Source organism: Anastrepha obliqua, chromosome 4 (assembly GCF_027943255.1).
Source record: "Anastrepha obliqua isolate idAnaObli1 chromosome 4, idAnaObli1_1.0, whole genome shotgun sequence".
Taxonomy (NCBI): Eukaryota; Metazoa; Arthropoda; class Insecta; order Diptera; family Tephritidae; genus Anastrepha; species Anastrepha obliqua.
The window spans coordinates 50,903,069-50,925,502 of NC_072895.1; the positions used below are offsets into that span (position 1 = coordinate 50,903,069).

The 22,434-nt window shown below is 36.2% G+C and overlaps 1 protein-coding gene across 2 annotated transcripts in view; it reads left to right on the forward strand.

Moving 5' to 3' along the window:
* The window catches only part of LOC129244685 (uncharacterized), an 84,484-nt gene that overhangs the window by 52,931 nt on the left and 9,119 nt on the right, over window positions 1-22,434 (forward strand). For both annotated transcript variants that reach the window (XM_054882460.1, XM_054882461.1), the window contains exons 3-8: window positions 3,542-3,790; window positions 9,870-10,060; window positions 15,833-16,880; window positions 21,605-21,764; window positions 21,885-22,016; window positions 22,154-22,403. In XM_054882460.1, the coding sequence (XP_054738435.1) occupies window positions 3,542-3,790; window positions 9,870-10,060; window positions 15,833-16,880; window positions 21,605-21,764; window positions 21,885-22,016; window positions 22,154-22,403 (2,030 nt within the window). The remainder of the gene's footprint in view (window positions 1-3,541; window positions 3,791-9,869; window positions 10,061-15,832; window positions 16,881-21,604; window positions 21,765-21,884; window positions 22,017-22,153; window positions 22,404-22,434) is intronic.

Consider the following 22,434-nt stretch of genomic DNA (forward strand, 5'->3'; position numbering starts at 1 on the left):
ATTGTCGTATTAAAGGGTACCTTCCTTGCCTATGCGAACAATAATACATTCACATAGTATTACAGCGTAAGGGCCCAGGGCTTTAGGTAATCCTCTGGATACCAGTAAACAGTGAAAAATTTGAATGCTATAGTAGATTATGTACTCTGCGTACTTTTTTGATGGCTTGGACAGAACGACTTAATTCGGAATTAAGTCAGAAACAAACTGCAACTAATGCGCATTGACAACTAGATTTAATTCTCATAATTTAAGCGAATTAGGGAAGTTTTCGATGTCAACATTGCCGAAAAATGGCAGTTAATATCTATTGTGAGTGAACAAAATGAGGCTTTCAAAGAGAATAACAAGAAAGACTTGATGCAATGCTAGTTTGCATTAACACGTTCGAAATTACATTACCTACCGCCCACCGAAGTACAACAACACGTCTAACCAATATCTCAACTACCTGAGAACTCTTGGTAGCCGTTTTATTGCCGGAGGCGACTGCAATGCAAAAAATACAGCATGGGGATCAAGGCTGACAAATAAAAAAGGCAATGAATTACTCGACGCGGTTAAAACAAACAAAAGTGACCATTATAAGCACTGGTGAGCCCACCTACTGGCCCACTGACATGAAAAAGAAGCCAGACCTGATTGACTTCTATATCTATAAAAATGTAAAGCGATACTACTTGACAATAGAATTAAACTATGATCTATCATCCGACCACTCACCAATATTCTTGACATTTCTCACCACACCTGGCATCGAAATAAACCACAGAAAACCATGTAATACAAACATCAACAACAAGACAACACAGATAAAGCACAACTTAACAAGATGACAAAGGACATTAAAGAAATGCTTACGGACTTCGAGGACAAAAAAATGCAGAACTTTTTGTCCTACCTAAATCCACCAAAAGCATCAATTACTCACTCTGGCGGACAGCATCGAAGATCAAGAAAACAACACTTCACCAACATGCAATTTTAAACGAAAACAACACACGGGCCAAAACGCCACTAGAAAAGGCTCGCCAGACACTTCAAAAAGACATTAAAAAATCACAAGGACACTCAAAATTATAAACTGCCTGCTACATCTGACACAGCCAACAAACCAATCAAGAGAGTAATTCCGGACGAAATTCGACGTAAAATCAAGGCCATAAACAACAAAAAATATCCTGGATAGGACAAAATCAATGGACAAATATTAAAGAAGCTACATGACGATGGAATAATATACTTCAGAAACATCTTTAGCTCATCCATTAGACTAAAATATTTCCCCTTCCATGGAAAGTTTCAGAAATAATAGCATTGCCGAAACCAAATAATGACGCCAGTAAACCATCATCATATAGACCTATAAGTTTCTTATCAATTCTTTTAAAACATCATATAAGCGAAGAGCATAATTCCCTTTCACCAGTTTGGATTCCGACATAAGCATTCGATCATTCAACAATTACACCGAGTAACTAACAAAATCATTAATGATATTGACAAGACAAACTACTGTGTTGCAACTTATCTCGACGTAGCGAAAGCTTTTGACGGCGTATGGCACCCAGAACTACTATATAAGTTAAGACAAATATTAACATTTGACTACTATCTACATATTACTGCGAAGTTACCTAAGCGACCGGTACTTCTATGTTAAACATCAGGACGAATGCTCGGAGGCATAAAAAATGGATGCCGGAGTACCACAAGGCAGCGTACTGGGGCCATTGTTGTATATAATTTACACATATGACATTCCCTATTCAAATGCCGACAGCATGATTGCTACTTTCGCCGACGACACAGTATTAATTACGTCTGATAGGAATATAAATGTCGCTTCATTGAAGCTACAAAATCTAATTGACACAATGTTGACTTGATTTGGAAAATGGGGAATCCAAGTAAACACAGACAAAACGGTCCAAGTAATATATACCAACCGCAAACATGACCATCGTATGATAAGAATTATTAACACAGTCTCACTCAAAGCACAAAAGCTAAGTACCTGGACATGATCATTGACGCAAAACTCACATGGAAGGATCACATAATCCAAAAAAGGAACAAAGTGAAAAACAGATTCAGACAACTGTATTGGCTACTCAATAAGGACTCAAAACTGTCAGTATACAACAAACAACTAATATATAAGACAATGATAATAAATACCTATCTGGAGATACGGCATAGAACTACGGGGGACAGCATGCAAATCAAATATACAAATAATTCAAAGACCTCAATCAAAAATTTTAAAGACTATCGTAAATGCACCCTGGTATATAACAAATGAAGACTTACATAGCTGTTTGTCACGCAACAATTTTAATCTGAATTAACTGCACCGGTGCACCCGATTAATACCGCCGTCTGTCTAAGCTATTTATAAGATATGACACGAGCCCAAATCAAAAGGGATTTCTAACTCAAATATGGTATCAAAACGTTTGTTTTTACTTATTTGACTGTGCAGAGAAGTTCATTACTGACATGACTCGTACATATATAAGTAAAAACAAGAATTTTCTGACAAGAAATTGGTTTTTTTTTTTTTGGCAAATCGAAAAACTCAGAACGCCACACCTCACCTGAATGCACTAAACGCACTCACCTCAATTTCAAATTACCCAACTCAACTGGACTTATCCATACATGTAAATACAAATGTATACATGAAATGCACTTCTCATACTCATGGTCTTATTGACAAGTTTTGACCATTTATATAAATCAAAATTTCAAACTTTGCGCAAATAGGAAAAAAAATTAAGAACTTTCCATCAGAATTCCATTAGAATTTTTAGAAAAAATTACGAGTTCGCCGTTTTATAGCCCATTGAATTTGGGTGTAATAAGGTGCTATTTTGAAGGTTCAAAATCGCATTGATTTACATTTTTTTGTAGCCGACAAGGTGTTTTCTTCCACATAGCATTTGTTTTAAAAAATATATTTTTAGAAACCAATTTTATTGTATTATTGACAACTTATTTTTGAAGGTACTTTCAAATTGGTCCAGCTCACGAAAATCTTAATTTTTCACGACATATTTTGGCTTAAGATAATAAATCTTATAATTCCGGTGGAAAACCGAAACTTGATTTTGTGTGGCACCCTATATGCACTCTATAATAATCGTACAAAAACATTTATAATAAATCTTAAAATATCTGATCTTCGATATCGACAGCATCGCAATTTGCACTACTGACTATGAATTCCAAGTGGAATCAATAACAGTGGCTGCGAGCAATCACTAACAACACTTCAAGCTGCTAAAGGCGGTACACTCGAATAGTCAAACGGATAAAAAAAACCGACAGAAAGGCACACAAGTACATAGACATATATGAGTTCGTAGAATAGATAGAAGCTGAAATAGAGCAAATACTGGCAGACAGTGGACACACCTCTGCTTCCATGGGGATTTATTACTAAATACATGTTTGTATTTTATTTATATTTGATCACATACAAGTATACACATGTTTGTGCGTGAAAATAATTACTAACATTGATCTTTGCTTGCAGGGCGTCCACTCAAATTGGTGCATTTGCAACATCTAACAGATGCCAATGCAGTCGATGGAGCAACCAGTGCTGCTGCTGCTGTTTCAATACAGGCAAAACAAAAACAACAATATGAGCAACAAGAAAAAGCGCACGAAACATCGCATCGTGTCAAACGTTCTGACACCAGCGCCACCGCAGAGCGTCAAAGCGGCGCCCAAGCGCAAACGGCAAGCCAAAGTGAAGAGATTGTTTCTGTACAAATAAAAGGTAAGCCAACGGCAATCACATCGCATTATTTGTTCCAATTGGAATGTGCTTTTGCGTGAATGCATTCGTAGGTTCGTGAATAAAAATGAGAGTTTAAGGTTAGTTGGGGTGTGTGCTGGAGTGGTTTAGTGAGCACTTATATATGTACAAATGTATGTATCTACTGATAAGTGTTATTGGATTGAAACTGTATGTAGCAGCCACTGTAAAGGTGCGACCAGAAATTGCTAGCGAAATGACTTTTCAATTCACAGTTTTTGCCGTACAAATTTTTTACTCTGCCAAAAAAGTAGTTAGCGGAACTTCTGTTTAACTTTTAAGAAAACTTGGAATTGCAAATATCAGAAAGCAAGTCAAATTGGAATATTACATTCGATTTAGTAGAGTTGCACTAATAAGTTTTCTCTTTTTGTGGAAATTCGACTGCTGCCATTCGACACTGTTGTGAACAAATGAGGAATACGAATAGAATATTTACTAAAATAATTTTTTTTACTAAAATTATTTTTTTTATTGTAATTAAATATTTAATTATTATGCTTCGTTCACAATTTTTAGTAGTAATTTACATTAGGGTGTTCCACAAAAAGCCCAAACATTGAATATGCGTACTAGGTTGTTCAATAAGTTTTGTGGTTCGATAAGAAAAATACAATTTTATGGTTTAAAATACACTTTATTATGCAATATAGTCTACTTGAACATCAATACACTTGTTCCAATGTGATTTCAATTTTTGAATTCCATCCCTGAAGTGAGAATCTGGAAGGGTTGCAAAATACGCTTCTACAGCTGTTATGACCTCATCATTTGATGAAAAACGCATTCCATGCATGCATTTTTTTCGGTCTGGAAACAGATGGAAGTCGACAGGGGTAAATCTGGTGAATGTGGTGGATGCTACAACAATTCGAATTTTAATTCATGGATTTTAGCCATTATCAAAATCCGCTTGTGACACGGTGCATTGTCCTGATGAAAAGGAATTTGTTTCTTTTACAAACTGAGACTTTCTTCACGAATTTTTTCCTTCAGCTGATCTAAAAGCTTACAATTATATTCAGAATTTATTGTAAGTATACCAGTTTGCAAGTATTCCACAACCAAAATTAATTTCGCATCCCACAAAAGCGGCTGCTATCACCTTTTTGACCGATTTCTGGACACGAACTCGTTTCGGAGACGAAGGACCATCTTTTGATTTAGGATCATGGTGATAGACCTAAGTCTTATCCATAGTGATGAATCGATGCACAAAATTCATTTCGTCCCTTTGAAAACGCTCTAAATGTTGCTGAGAAAGGCGCATTTGAATGTGTTTTGGTTCCATTATTAGCGAATGCGGCACCCATTGACATGATATTGACATCATCGGCCTTAACAACCGCTCTGTTAGTTCTGCCTTCTCCAAACTGGATAAAGAGGCAAAGCGAATGGGTTTGGTGGTGAACGAGGACAAAACGAAGTACCTCCTGTCTTCAAACAAACAGTCGGCGCACTCGCGTATCGGCTCCCACGTCACTGTAGACAGTTATAATTTCGAGGTTGTAAAAGACTTCGTTTATTTAGGAACCAGCATTAACACCGATAACAATGTCAGCCTTGAAATCCAACGTAGAATCTCTTTTGCCAACAAGTGCTACTTCGAACTAAGTAGGCAACTGAGCAGTAAAGTCCTCTCTCGACGAACAAAACTAACACTCTACAAGACTCTCATCATGCCCGTCCTGACGTATGGCGCAGAAGCTTGGACGATGACAACATCCGATGAAGCGACGCTTGGAGTGTTCGAGAGAAAGATTCTGCGTAAGATTTTTGGACCTTTGCACGTTGGCAAGGGCGAATATCGCAGACGATGGAACGATGAGCTGTATGAGCTTTACGACGACATAGACATAGCGCAGCGAATAAAGATCCAGCGGCTACGTTGGCTGGGTCATGTCGTCCGAATGGATACAAACGCTCCGGCTTTGAAAGTATTCGATGCGGTACCAGCTGGTGGTAGTAGAGGAAGAGGAAGGCCTCCTCTGCGTTGGAAAGATCAGGTGGAGAAGGACTTGGCTTCACTTGGTGCGTCCAATTGGCGCCGGTTAGCACGAGAAAGAAACGACTGGCGCGCTTTGTTAAACTCGGCCAAAATCGCGTAAGCGGTTATCGCGCCAATTAAGAAGAAGAAGGCACCCATTATGCACACAGCTTTCTGAACCCCAATACTTTAGTCAAAATATATCTTACATTGCCCAGTGAGATGCCTAGTGCTTCTACTCAATCTTTTTCAGTCACTTGACAATTTTGCAATACGATATCCTGTATTTTTTCTATGATTTCTGGTGTTGTTGCTGCTTTTGGACGTCTTTGACGTGGATCGTCTTCAAGGCTTGTACGGCCATTTAAATTCAGAAACCCACTTTCACTTTCAACTTTAGACATTTTAAACATTCGTTCAGAAATTTGCTTCGCTGTTAAACTTGCTACATTAAAAATATTGTGACACGTTGATACTATATGTCTTGGAAATAAAGAATGAATGGGTAGATTGAAATGCAACTTCATATAAGTTCATATGTTTAACAAGAGTGTACCAATGTAACAAAAAAAATTAGGCTAATAGCATCACCATTTTTTTATTTAGTATTTATCCTTGCCGCCATCGCTTTGAAAATTATTATTGAATTCCAACGGGGAAATGGACTTTTTCGTAAATTTTGGTATGAAATGTTTAAAGATTGAGGTTATCTATGTATTGTCCTCTCTTCAATGTGCAAGTATTGTACTCCAGGTTTTATTAACAAAACAAAAAAAAAATAATAATAACATTTATTATTAATAATTAATTTTGGGCCACCATAATCTACATAAATATAAATACAAAAACTTGATAGAAAATCACTAAAAATAATATTTTTCAACTCGCAAAAGATATTTGTCTTAAAACCATATAGTCTTAATAATTATCTATTTATTGAATATTTATTTAAATTTTTTTATAGGTTCACATAGAAATTATCTTCTTTAAAATCTAAATATGAACCATCCTAATGTACATTTTTTTTTTTCAAAAGCGTTGGTCATTGATTTACGTAGAGGAGTTTTCAGCAAACACGCGAAATATATAAATATTTTTGTCTGAAGCTTTGTAGGCTACTATAGTAATTCCTATTTTAACTCACAAATACATTTATCCACTACCTAAAGGCCATGATCCACGTTTTTTGGTTCACATTGCTTTTCAAATCTTTTGAATTTTTTTATTTTGTCGGCAAATCTACGGCTGGCTGCATAGCTTTTCATTTCAAATACTCTTAACATGGCGCTACTTTTTATCTATATTTTGCACTTGGCTCATAACCGCAAATGATTTAATGCATTCTTTGATTTTATTGTATGCGGCTTCTGAAGCAAAACTTATTATTCCGGTCAATGCAACTGAATTATGGTGCGTGTGAGATGAGGGAAAGAGCAATGCATTAGGAGATGTAGATGTAGTGCAGCATTGATTGAAGAGTCTACACTGTGGTATGCAACAAGGGCTATTACTCACAGTGCATCTTTTATATATACATATATACTAGGTTCCAATGTAAGGCAAATCATAGGATGGGCTAGAAAAAATCGTATAATATAAATTAATAAAAAAATAAAAATCGCTCAATATTTTTCATAAGTACTATGGAATGATTCATTTATTAGCATATTTTAAGTGCCTGTAAAAAGTCGTGAATACATTTATCATTAAAAAATAATTATTCGGATTTCATATATCTCTAAAGAGAAATAACGTTAAACAGTGAAAAATACAATTTTAGGATTTTTAATTATAACTTTTTCATAACATATATGTACATGAGAAACCTTAAAATAGCACATCTATTAAAATTCCACGATTTCACAATAAAAATAAATCCGTTTCTTTCCTTTTCAATAAACTTGCGCCTACTAATTAGCACACTTACATTTTCTTCTCATATACACCCCGTTTCAAAATTGTAAAAACACCATTTTTTTATATTATATTAATATAGTTCATCCCACATCAAAAACCATGGAACGCAACGTTTCAAAATTTCCAAAAAAATTTAAAAAATTTAGTTCTTACTACAAAAAAAAAAAAAAAACAATGAAACGCAATGGTTTTCATAAAAACTTTAAACTGTTTAACCAGAATTTTCAGAATTTTTCTAAGTATGGAGTTTAATATCCCAATAAATAGCCCAATAAAGTATCAATTTCGAGTGACTCCAAAATCCCGTTGATTTTTGAAAATATGTCTGCGCTGGGGGTTCACGCCTTTTCTTCCATACAAAGTACGTGTTCTATTTTTTTTAATAAGCCGATAAATCTAGCATCATAGACAAACAAATTTGAAGAAAAGGCGTAACTTTGTCGTGGCATAATATTTAATGTGGCATGCGAGAGAACTAATAAGAGAGTATCGAAATAGCGAAGACTTTTAAACACAAATGAAAAGCTAGACTAGGTTAGCCAGGTTGCTTGTCTAAAACAAGACATACCTTGTCTAACATGAAGCCCAATGTGATACCTGCATTTAATTTCCATCTCCTAACTAAGTTGCTAACGTAAGGCGCAGAAGCGTGGACGATGCCGACATCCGATGAAGCGACGCTTGGAGTGTATGAGAGAAACTTTTTGCGAAAGATTTTTGGACCTTTGCACGTTGGCAACGGCGAATATCGCAGGCGACGAAACGATGAGTTATATGACCTTTATGATGACATAGACATACCGCAGCGAATAAAGATCCAGCGGCTATGTTGGCTGGGTCATGTCGTCCGAATGGATACAAACGCTCCAGCCCTGAAGGTATTCGATGCAGTACCAGCTGGTGGTAGCAGAGGAAGAGGAAGGCCTCCTCTGCGTTGGAATGATCAGGTGGAGAAGGACTTGGCTTCACTTGGTGTGTCCAATTGGCGCCGATTAGCACGAGAAAGAAACGACTGGCGCGCTTTGTTAAACTCAGCCAAAATCGCGTAAGCGGTTATCGCGCCAATTAAGAAGAAGAACTAAGTTGCTTAAGCCACTTAGATCCTTTTAAGAGGTAACTAGTCCCTCCAATGACACATTTTGCAAATTTCCCGGGTCTTCCAAGAAATATTGTTGTGCTTTTACAGAGGAAGTGTTGCATCGACTAATTTCTTCTTCAACTCCACAACTAGTGCAGACGTCATTGTTAGGTACACTCATTCTACTGGTTAGGATGTCAATAGTGCAGGGCCCCGTTATAACACCCCTGAGAACGCTGATAGTTGATCTGTTGCATCCAAACTGACATTTTGTTCTTTTAATATTCAGTTTTGAGATCAAGCTCAGAGTCTTTCCCTGCACACTCAGCCGTTCTTTCATTCCCCTCCAATCGAAATTGGCCGGGGACCCAACAAAAAGTGATGTTGTGTTGTTGGATAAGCGAGAGCGACCTTCTACATTCTTTAACACATCTTGAATAGATATGCGCTGAGGCCAGTGCTTGACTATCAACGAAAATGGTAAAGTTTTTCTGGGAGTAGGTCCATTTGTCTTATCGTTTTTAATTTAAGGATAGTTGTTCCGAGAACACTCCCGATCCAGTGCCATTTTTCATCTTTGAGCCGTTAGTATAATTATGGTGACAACTGTCACCCTATAACTCTGGTCTGAGAATCTTTTCTGTGGGGTTTTCGCATTTGGAGTCTTAAAAGCTAGGTAGGTCAATGCGAAGAAAGAAGATGGAAAAAGTTCTTGTTAAAACTGCGGTAGTACCATTCTTTTTCAGCCTTGCGCTAATGCCTTCGGCTGTCTCTAAATGCATTCTTTGTTTATCTGGTGATTCTTCTAGATATATCCGGCCGTCGGCGATTACGCAAATTGTGCCACCCTATTACCTTTGAAATTCGAGCTTACCACTTGAGTGCATTTGTATGTCCGTAGCTGTATTTGACTCTGTCCATGTGCGACATTATTTCTTCTGAACCCCTTTTTGCATAATTTTTCTTTTTTTTGCCAACCTATATACTGCAAATTTCTATTTTTCATATTGCGGATTTTCAATACAATTGTTTCATATTTTTTCATCTTGCTGTTGCAGACAACGAACAATCAGTGCACCTACAGCTACGCCAGACACCGAAACTAATCGACGATGCATTTGTATTCATTCGACGCTACGCCAACTCGACGCAGTTCATTGAGGATTCGCATAAATTAGCAGAGCGGTATGAGCGTTGCTTTTACAGTAATGAAAATTCAGCACTTGACCTTTGTGATGATGAAAATGTGGTAAGTAGCAAAAAATATGAAATACAGAAGCAAAAAAATGTAAAAGAAATAAAAGGATAAATGTACAACAATCGAAGAGGTGGAATAATTGTGGTGTGACGCGTGAGTAGATGGTGAGGAGCGCGTAAACCGCAAGCGTGTAAACTGTTGCTGAGGTGGCAAAATATTAATTTGCATAGTACGTCAGTTGGGCGTGTATGTGGAAAGTAGAGTGAATGGGTCATTTGCCACAGCACAAGGAAAATATCAATGAAATATACTAGAAATGTAAAGGAATTCAATTTCAAACAATTTTCTAGGCTGCCTAGGTTTCCTACCATACATTCTCATCAGGGTGCCTCACTGACAGAATTGGGGTTTTTCAATGAAATTAATCAATTTATTATATACAATAGTATTTTAAGACTTCCGCCAGAATATTAGTTTGGGGAAAAGAAATCCATTATTTTCTCGATAGATGGGTTTAGTGATCGATATTTCGTAAAGTAACGGCCAAACAATTTTAAGTTTATGCCCATTGTCAAGTTGACATTTCATACTAAAAAAATCTTTTTTTAATGGAAGTCAACAAAGAGAAAAGTTTTATTTTGAGAAAGGCGAACATGCAAGCAAGACCGCTGAAATTGTGAATAGTGTTTATGGTACCGATACTGCAATTTTGGCTTCGTCGATTTCATTCAGGCATTTTTTATGTGAAAGAAAATATCAATAATGTCGAAAATGTCGATAAAATCACAGAAACAATCAAAGTTCACCGGAATATCGTAGCATCGTCCAGGAGCTAAAGGTCGACCATAAAAAGCTTTTAAGCCATTTGCGCAAAATAAAAAATAAAAATAATAGATTTCTTTTTCCCCAAACTTGTATTTATTTTAGAAACATATTTTGATTTATCTGAAAATACCTTTAAAAATCGAGTTTTTTATAAGAAATTTAGAAATATTTGTTAAAAAATTTTCCTCAGATGATAGAAGAGTTAATACTTAAAAGGCCTACACAAAAATGTTTAAAAAACAAAATTTGGGGCATATATGGGCAGGAAATAAAATGTGTAAAAAAATGCCTTTCCAATGATACCTTTGAAGTTTAGATAGGTTGAGTTATATACGTATGCAAATTTTCCTTAAACTTATGCTCCAAAAACAAAAACAAAAAATTGCATTATTTTGACTCTGTTGCAACAAGTTTAAAGCGTTTGACATAATCCGATTTCTTTAGGTATTTTCAAATCAGCTCAGCTCAATTTTGCAGGTTTTGATAAAAGTCTAAAATATAATAAATTTTATAATTCCGATGAAAATAATGTAAATGCTATGTTAAATCTTATAGCTGCACTGAGAGTTGGCAGTACAAGTCGGGTCTTCGTTATCTGAACTTCCGTTTTTGAGAGAACGATCGATGCGAGTTTGGAAAGTTATTTGTATTTGGGATCCTGGTGATGGTAGACTATTGAAACTTCAGAAGATAGTTTGCCATACAAATCCATGAGTTTTTTATTGAACTTTTTTGCCTGCGTTCTATATATCCATGGCTCAAGGTGGAACACTTTATGTAAATTTACTTTCTTTTCCAAAAAGGATGGTGAATTTCCATGCGAAAACCTTTTCTTGTTAAGATTATTTCTGAATTTTCTATACTTCGCAATCCTGAAGTTAACTGTTCGTCATGAGCAAAGGATTTTACGGTGACTTTATATTTGCGCCCTCTAAAAAAAGTTAAACACAAAAACAGAATGGAAAAAATGTTTCTTTAGTTTAAGGAAGACGTATATCGTTATAGAAAGACTCCTATGTGAGTATTTATTAAAAAAATATTTAAAAAAATACCATGTTAATAGATACATGTTTAGTTTCACAATTTCTTTTTCTTTGCAAAATTTTAGTTGAAAATTTGAAAAAGTTTGGCTTTCTTTTTAATCCCATAATGTAAAATATAATATTCTCCTAAAAATACCCGAAGTTAATAAGAAAAATGTCTATCTAAATGCCATTTACATTTTTTTTTAAATATTTTTAAACTTTCATTCACATGTTAAAAATATTTTTTTCTAGTAATTTTCTTTTTCATTTATTTTCTCGATTTATTTTTGTAAATTATTTGGGGAAATTTGTTTCTTACATTAATTAAGAAGTTGAGAACACATTTTTTGTTGGAATTGTTTTAGAATTTAATTAAATTTATTTTTTTAATTTTATTCTTATCGTAATTAAGAATTTAAAAGTGAATTCGTTTATGGTTCTTTTATAATTTTTTTTGTAATATATTTTTGAAAATTCGTTTCTTATATTAGGTAAGGCGGCAGCTCCTCAAACACTTCAAAATTTACCATTTTTTGGCTTTAAATATTCATTTACAATCTAAAGAACATTTTTTCAATTTTTCATCTTTTTAAGTGCAATAGAAAGTCTAAAAAGCCTTTATAAAGTCAGTGAAAAGATGAGTGTGGAACGAAATATAAATAAGAACGAAAACTTAAATCGCGTTTTTCTTGAAATATGGGTTTTTCCGCGCTGTCGAATATAACTCAAAAATTAATCAAGATATCAACTTAAAATTTCTCAGTACTCTGTTCTTTAATATATTGGCATTTGCATGCACCTCAAATGTTAGTAATTATCATTAAAATTATTGTTTTGACTAATTTGTTGATAAAACAAAAAGTTTAATTTTCATTTTTCTTTTTTTTTGTTAAAAATATGTATGTAAGTGCAAAGCGGAATAATTTATTATAATGAAAAATTTTTGTCTGATTGATATCAGTTGATTATAAGAGGCCGCACATTCCACGGCGCAAATTGACGGAGCCACGTTTGAGCAGCTGGACGCTACAGCTTTTTTTTATTTAAAAAAAAAAATTTTGTATGTTCATTTAAGCATGAATATTAATATGTAATTTATGTTCAGAAAAAATTCTCAGTTTTTCGCAAAAATTACTGCAAACTGGTTGTATGGAGGAGCTGTCCCCTTAAGAAGCTTACACCTCCCTTTAGAAGCTGACACAACGTATTCTTTGTAGGAATTAAAAAACAAAAATTTTTTTTATTGGTACGAGAATAAGTTTGCATCCTTTCTTAGCCAAAGTTTTGAATTATTTAAACAATTTAATAATACATGATATTATGTGAAGTACGTGCCATTGGAAGCTACAACTTTACTCCATCTTTCAGGGAGCAAACGGATTTCTCTGACGAAAAATTTGACTTCTTTCGACTTGATCCATTCATTGGGCCAGTTTGCGATGCTCTCGTAAGAAGTGAACCGCTCTCCAATAATGGCTGACTGCATTGATCTGAACAGATGGCAATCCGAAGGTGTAATATTTGTGGAATAAGGAGGGTGGGACAAGATTTCCCAATTTAGTCCGTCTAAATATTTCTGAACCAATTTAGCAACGTGTTGCCTGGCGTTGTCATGCAGCAAAATCAGTTTGTGATGTCTACCGTCCCATTCCGGCCGCTTTTCTTTGAGATCTCGATTGAAACGCTTTAGCTGCAGTCGGTAACGATCGCCAGTGATGGTCTCAGATGAATTAAGGGGTTCATAATAGATACCACCATTCAGATTTCACCAGATGCAAACATAACCTTTGGTGCAGGAATATTTTTTTTTTTCGATGTCGATGGACCTGGTTCACCTGGCAGGCTCCAACTTTTCCGACACGTAGGGTTATCATAATATTTCTATTTTATAATCTATTTATCATAATATATCTATTTTTCATCGTCAGTGACGATGCGATGCAGAACACTTTTTTTTCTGCCGTTCAAGAAGCATTTCATGCGTCACAAAACGTCTCTCGATATCCCTCTCCTTCAATTGATGTGGTACCCAGTTACCTGCCATCCCCATCACGTGAAAACTTTTACTGACGGTTGATCTGTCAACATCCAATTTTTAAGACATACCATCAAGGGTTCGACATGCGTCTTCATCCAATAATTGTTGAGTATATTCGAATTTTTTCGGTGCCCCTTCGTGATCTCTATCACTCACGTCGAGATTGCCACTTTTGAAGCGTCGAACCACTCTTTACAAGTCGTATTTGATGGAGCTTGATTACCGTATATATTGATCAATATACGACCCATTTTATGTGCACTTTTATTTAAAAGGTAATAATTAAGCATGACTTCCCGGAAGCGCAGTTTTTTCGGGACGAACGTAAATATTTTTGACGTCAGATAAAAAAGGATCTTTACGCTTCAAACGAATGTCAACTAGTGCAATCGAGACCCGGCATATACACCTTCAAATCATCAGCATATTATATATTAGTATATTTTCGTTGTCCAAAAGCTTTTCCCGGCAGCTGATTCTAAACCTTCAGTTGTATTTTTGCAACGTGGCTTGTCAAGGTATCAGTTGTAAATCTTCTTCTTCTTCTTCTTAATTGGCGCTATAACCGCTTACGCGATTTTGGCCGACTTTAACAAAGCGCGCCAGTCGTTTCTTTCTCGTGCTAACCGGCGCCAATTGGACACACCAAGTGAAGCCAAGTCCTTCTCCACCTGATCTTTCCAACGCAGAGGAGGCCGCCCTCTTCCTCTGCTACCACCAGCTGGTACCGCATCGAATACTTTAAAAGCCGGAGCGTTTGTATCCATTCGGACGACATGACCCAGCCAATGTGGCCGCTGGATCTTTATTCCCTGCGCTATGTCTATGTCGTCGTAAAGCTCATACAGCTCATCGTTCCATCGTCTGCGATATTCGCCGTTGCCAACGTGCAAAGGTCCAAAAATCTTACGCAGAATCTTTCTCTCGAACACTCCAAGCGTCGCTTCATCGGATGTTATCATCGTCCAAGCTTCTGCGCCATACGTTAGGACGGGCATGATGAGAGTCTTGTATCGTGTTAGTTTTGTTCGTCGAGAGAGGACTTTACTGTTCAGTTGCCTACTTAGTCCAAAGTAGCACTTGTTGGCAAGAGATTCTACGTTGGATTTCAAGGCTGACATTGTTATCGGTGTTAATGCTGGTTCCTAAATACACGAAGTCTTTTACAACCTCAAAATTATAACTGTCTACAGTGACGTGGGTGCCGATACGCGAGTGCGCCGACAGTTTGTTTGAAGACAGGAGGTACTTCGTTTTGTCCTCGTTCACCACCAGACCCATTCGCTTTGGCTCTTTATCCAGTTTGGAGAAGGCAGAGCTAACAGCGCGGTTGTTAAGGCCGATGTTGTCAATATCATCGGCATACGCCAGCAATTGTACGCTCTTATAAAAAATTGTGCCTGAGCTATTAAGTTCTGCGGCTCGTACCATGCTCTCCAACATCAGGTTAAAGAAGTCACACGACAGCGAGTCACCCTGTCTGAAACCTCGTTTGGTGTCAAACGGCTCGGAGAGGTCCTTCCCAATTCTGACGGCGCTGCTGGTGTTGAGCAACGTCATCTTACATAGCCGTATTAGTTGTGAGCTGCTTGAACCATATGCAGAAGAATCGTCCAGGCCATTCCCAAGTGAATGGCGATCAGTAACTTTCCCCACTTGCGTGGACTTCTACACATGGAACCATCCTCCTCAGTTGTAAATCGCTCAGTATTAATACCTAAAGCTATAGGAGCCCCTCAACTTAAGCCTTTCATGCCCGAATGCGCAATTATTTTGTTATTTTATATTTAGAATGAACGTTTTTGTTATAACTATCTAAAAAGCCTTTATATATACAGAACAAATACGTCACACCCATACAGGGTTTATAAATAATTATACATACATAAGTGGTTTAATATGATCCATTTCTAAAAATTGGTTTTCACATTTCAGCGCGGTGTCTTTCATCACAATTCCACCAACTATATTATACATCCCTTGCCAGCACGTTTTGGTAACTCTAGCCATGTAATACTCGAGTCCAACTATCACTTGCCACCTAAGAACTTCAGGGAATCCATCTCTATGCCTCTGGCAGCAACTGCGCTCAACACAAGTCTATATTTTGAGCCCGAAGAGCAGGACTTCAACGAGATTAATGATTTCGATTTAGTGTCCACTGTGTTGGGAAACACTTCACGTCCCGCACGTAATACCGATTATGATTTCTATCAAGGAAACGAACAAGCAGCAACACATAACTACACATACCATCACATAGGCAAAGGCGATAAATCAAAAAAATATGTGGAATTAAATTTACGCTACAAGCCACACTATCATCACAACAGCGTAGAACAGCAGCAGTGGCAGCGGCGCCAACAACATAATCACCAACATCAACACCTGCAGCATCTGCATCGGCAACACTCACAGCAACAACAAACGAACAAACAGAAGTCAGATAAATTGCAACAACGCCAAAGAAAACAAAAAGAACATCACCATACACAATCGCATGCAACATTGCCACCACTTGAGCACAACGATACAACTTACAATAAAAACAATAAGAACAGCAATGAAAATGACCGTGAAACCAATAAAAACAGTCAAAAACGTCGACGTCGCCGCCGTCGCTATATTGCCTCTGGCAATTCGAAGATACCACAAGATCTATACATTGAGACGGCGATCTTTGTCGATCGTGATCTCTTCAAGCATATGTCAAAGAATTTTCCCGATAATACCGAAAGCCAAATGATACGTTTCGTATTGGCAATGATAAATGCCGTACAGCTGTTGTATCATGATCGTTCATTGGGGCGTCGCATCAATTTCGTATTAAAACGTTTGGAGATACTTTACAACGATCCGGCTAGCTTACGGCGCTCCGATGATATTGATACGTATTTGAGTAATTTTTGTGAGTGGCAACAACGCTTAAATCCGCCGCTGGATACCGACACAATGCATTATGACCACGCGGTAATCTTGACAGGTGGGTGTGTGAAATTAATGTAGTGAGGAGTAGCGATGAAGTTGTTTGCTTTTGATTTGAAGTGGCTCTTTGCTGGAAAATGATTATATAAAGACCACAATTATATGCAACGAAAATTCGATAATTTCTGAGATGAAAATTTATAAATTCAACTGTAAGTTTTAAAGTCTTCATCTCTGACTTCGGGAAGCTTTAGCTACGAGCGTATTTAAAATTAAAACCTATAAATTGTTTTAATTTATTTTTCTTTTCATATTTTTTTTTATCTCCATGCCTTACAAAATGAAGTCCCAAAATATGTATGCATGTGTGCTAATAACTTCGCTCAGAATATTTTGCACGATTTTTTATACATATTTTGAAGCTAATTTCTCCTGAAAGGTTTTTTCGACATAAATTGCATTAAATTATAAAAGAAGCGTGCATATAAGCCAAAATGTGTTAAAACATTATAAAATTGGTTTTCAAACTGCAATAAATCAAAAACTAATCATCCAATAGGATTACTGCTTTCTTGCCGTACCACTTTCAAGTGTTTACTATCATTTCGCATTAATAGAATTGATAAATACAATTTTTCTTGTTATACTATTCAAGTTTTGAAAACAAAAGAAACATTTTTTTATAAGTTGCTGTTTCTGTATTTGATATGTTTGTTGTTAGTCAAACTCTATAAGCGGGACTTAGCACACAAAGCAAAGATGAAAAATTCACACTCTCTGATTTCTTTATCTGTCAATTTCTTATTGTGTAACTCAGTATTCTCTCATATATAACATACACCCCGCGACAAAACGATACCATTTCAACATTTTGACTACTTTTATGTTTTTAATGCACATTATTTTTTGTCAAAGCATAACATATGGGCTGAAAAGTTCGGCACATAGATGGCACTAGTTTTATTGCATTCACCTCTGTTTCAATTCGTTCATACCGTAAAAGGACAGCTGTTCAAATTTCATGATATTCTATTCATTAGGTGCTCCGTTGTCGGGCTAAGAGTAACGCTACTTTTGTTATTTTCAAAATAATGGATCAAAAAGAATTTCGTGTTTTAATTTTACACTTCTTGATGAGAAAAAATACCGATCAAGTTAAGCAATGACTTGAAAAGTGTTATGGGTACTCTGCTTCATCAGAAGCAACAATACAACGATAGTTTACTGACTTCAAATGTGGTCGTAGAGACACCGATGATTTTCAACGCAGTAGATGTCCAAATGAGGCGGTAACACCAGAAAACATCAAAAAAATCTACAAAATCGTTTCGAAAAGTGAAGTTGCGTGAGTTAGTTGACATCATAAAGATATGAAAAAAACGCGTTCGCTTTATTTTGCATGGGCATTTGACTATGAGAAAGCTCGTTCAAAGTGTGTGCCGTGTTTGCTCACTGTTGATCAAAAACAGGAACGTTGATGATTCTGAGCAATGGCAAAACTACATGAATTGAACTTCGAATTGCGCCCACATTCACCGTATTCGCCAGATTTAGCTCCCAGCGACTACTGACTGTCCTCTATAGCAGACCTAAAAAAATGCTCGCCGGTAAGAAATTTCATTCGAATAAAGAGAATATCATTGAAACTGAAGACTATTTTAAGGCAAAAGATAAATCGTTCTACAAAAGTGGTATTGAAATGCTAGAGCAGCGCTGGAATGATTGCGTTGTTCTTCATGGAAATTACGTTGATGAATAAAGCTAAGTTTGAACAAAAAAAGTGTTTTCTCTGTTAGGCCCGGGACTTTTCAGCCCATGTGTTAGCTTTTCGTCTAACAAAAACCATATAAATCCATACCAATCATATAAATGCTAATTTAAGATTTACATCTTATCATTCATCTATTTTTAATTCGAACTTTTACGAGTACCGTAACGGCAGAGCAGCAAATGTCGGCTGTTTGCTAGTATTCGGTTTATTTGCAGGCCTGAGTATAATAAGAAGTAAACTGTAAAAAGTTAAAAAAATGATAATCTTGAGATTTATGCAATGTTGACAATTAAAATTAAAATTAGAACCATCGGGTTCTTCTTAACTTTTTTATGTTTTTAAGCATAAAATATATTAAAAAAAAAATATTTAAAAAATTATACTATATACTTTTTATACTATTGTACTTTTTTTGTAATCTTTGGAAAACACTTATTTTTTTATATAACTCCAATTAAAGTCTAAAGAACTAAAGGAAGAAGGCGACCACTGCAGCGGTGGGAAAAATAAGGATATTTGGCATTTTTTTTGTCAGCGGGACAACGTAGTAAAGGAAAATTCCGCAAAAGGTCATTAACTGATCCTAGTCTTTATCATAAGCTTTATAAATTATTTTGTGATTTTCAAAGTAATGTTGTACAAAAGAAATTCTCAGCTACACAGCTTTTCTTCCTTTTTTTGAACGAGTTGAGGTTGAACCCACTGTTGTTGCTGTTGTTGTTGTTGTTGAAGTGGTTGCGTATTTCCACTGAAATAATCCTAATAAGCGACTAGCGCCGTTTTACTACCACTGCTTTCGTGTAATGTCTTGTTCTTGTTGTTTTTTTGTTTGAGTCAGATCCATTTCCTGAGATCCAAGTATAACAACAAGCTTTCAAGGAAAGGCTGTATGCCAAAAGAGCGAAGTCTTACTCTAGCTGGATCTAGACATTCACATAAATAGTGGAAAATACTTTCTTTCGCCCCATTTTGGCTGCAAGATCACATACCTTCCGGTGACCTGTAAGAGTTATACGTGAAACGTTTTGGCAAGAGCATCCTAACAGGTAATTCGTCGTCTGGATGTTGTACGACGCCCATGTTTTCCTTGCTGTAGTGCATGTCGTTAATTGTTTTCGTCTTCTTTCGGCCAAAGCATAGCCGTGTGAAGCAACGTAAATTTTTATTTTGTTGAATGGGGTACCAACTAGCACCGCCTCTGTTATGTCTAGTGTGGAATCTTTTTTTGCTAGCTCATATGCTATCTAAATAGCCTCTATATTCTTATGACCAGGAACCCATATCAGAGTAATTTGAAGCCAATGACCGAGCAATTCTAGTTCATCTCCACACTGTAAAACTTGTTTAGATTTGTAATGTAATTGGAATCTAAGGCCTTGATAGCTGCTTCACTAGCTGATAGATATAGCTGCTCTTGCAACAATTTCTTTGTAGTGTTTTAGTGATCGGAATGCTTCTCTGATTGCTAATAGTTCTACCTGGAAGGTGTTGAAATAGTCTGGAAGTCGAATTGATTCGGATAAGTTGACTGGCTCCGAATAGAGGCCAGCTCCCACACCACAGTGCATCTTAGAATCGTCAGTGTAGATTTCAATGTCGAATCTACCAGTCACCTTTTCTTTCCGTACCGCAATATCGTTCTTGAAGTTATGGTTGGGGATTCTGAAGCCTGATTTGTTTTGAACGAACTATACCTGCAATTTGTAAATTATGGTGAACACAAAATTATTTTCCATTATACAATACATACTTATACATGTGAATAGCTACTATAGAAATACTGAAAAAGTTTTTGCTTAGAAGGCAACAAAAAATAGCGCACCTCTTGCCCTCTCGTCTATGATTTGGTTGATTAAATTCTTTTTACAGCATTTTTTGATTAAACTATAAAAACTGAGCAGAAATAGCGAGCCGTGGATAGATGAAGCTATTTGGTTGTCCGATCAGTAGAAAGGGCACGAGATCTTTAGTTAGATAGGGCTGAAATCGGGTTGATCACTGGTCCCCAATCAAGTCACAAACGATGGGGCGCAACATGCTCCGGTTAAGTGTCTTTATATTCTAAAGATCTATGTAAAGTTAAAGTTATTTTCTTTCTTGCTCTTCATTTCTCTCTTCGTCTCTGCCTTTTGTGGAACTGAGTGCAGTTTTAAGGATTTTAGTGGAGTTTAGTGCAGTTTTTTTCGAGTCGGGTGAAGATAATCTGATCGGGTTAACGTTTTATGATAATAAAGTTTAGTTTGAAATCAATTCCTGCTAATTTTGCGTTATTTCATGTATTTTGTGGGTCAAGGGATTCCATTGATTTTCCGATCTAGCTCGTATACTGGACTTACACTTAAAAATTCGTTCCATCAGGTCCACATTAATAACTGATTCTATTCAACTGTGGCTAAGTTTGCTTAGATATCTCAGCACAATCCACCTCAGTAGGCTCGCCGTTTTTTAAATTATTAATTTAATTATAACCTGGTCGACTTCTACCATAGCCTGATTAGGCTTAAATAACGCAGAAAAGTAATAAAGAGACCATTCCAGTGATTTGAGGTATTTGCTTTAGGATTACAACTAAATGTAAATCATTAGGGCGGATTCAGATTCAGCTCATTTAGTCATTTTTTTGTCTTAATTTTTTTCTCCTCATTTTCATTTATTAAGTCTATGGTCGCAAAGTCGTTCAGATTAGTGGTAAAAATTAACTTAAAGATAAGATTTAAATATAATTTTATTCCAGCTTATACGGGTACTGCTTTTTTTTGCTGAATAGTGTAATGTTTCATGCTTGCATAGTAATAACATACTAATAAAACGTTTGCCCATCTTTGAGTACTTGATGGGCGATCTGAAAGGGGTACTTAATATTATAATTCTATTAATCTTTTAATACTGATCATGAAAATTGAACAAATGCTTTTTACCTATTTGTATAATTCGGTAATAATTTCCTTCCCACTTTTTAATTCCTTTCCGGCTTCTTAATTTGCTTAACTTATTCTTTTTAATTTCTTCAGGTCTCGACTTGTATGTGGTAGATAAAGGCGGCAAGAAGATTAGTCAGGTGGTTGGTCTAGCACCAGTGTCCGGTATGTGCACGAACACTTCTTCATGCACTATTAACGAGGGCAAACATTTCGAAAGTGTTTTCGTTGTGGCGCACGAGATCGGACATAAGTGAGTGATTTCATGTAATGCAAAATGCATTTAAGAGTTTGAGATTCCTTTTGGCGCTGTAAAATTGTTTTTATGGCGAAATTTTGATTTGCTTGTTTTTATATTTTCTTTTTGCTTTAGCCTTGGCATGCGTCATGATACAATAAGCGAACGGAATTGCGATCCCACGCGGTATATAATGTCGCCCACATTGGGCAGTGGAAAGACCACATGGTCGGATTGTTCACGTGATTATTTGGAGATATTCTTGAGGTGGGAAAGTGGAAAAGTCATATTAAAAATCACAAAAATAAAAAGAAAATAAATAAAAATATTAATAAACTAATTTTTTATAAAAAAGTAAGATAATGATTTCAATTTTAATACAATTATTTTGATTTATTTTTCAGAAAAGGTTTAGGCAGCTGCCTATTCGATCACGGTCAGTTCGCGAACAATTTAGATCACTCTGCTGAGGGCATACTACCAGGCGAACGTTTCGATGCTGACCAACAATGTATGCTAAAGTATGGTCACAACTCAATGCGTGCCAAAAATCAAAAGCAATCAGACATATGCACGGATTTGCATTGTCAGCGCGAACGTCATACTTGGACATCACATCCGGCTCTGGAGGGCACTGAGTGTGGACAAAATATGGTAGATGAAGATTGCTTGGAAATTTTTGTTT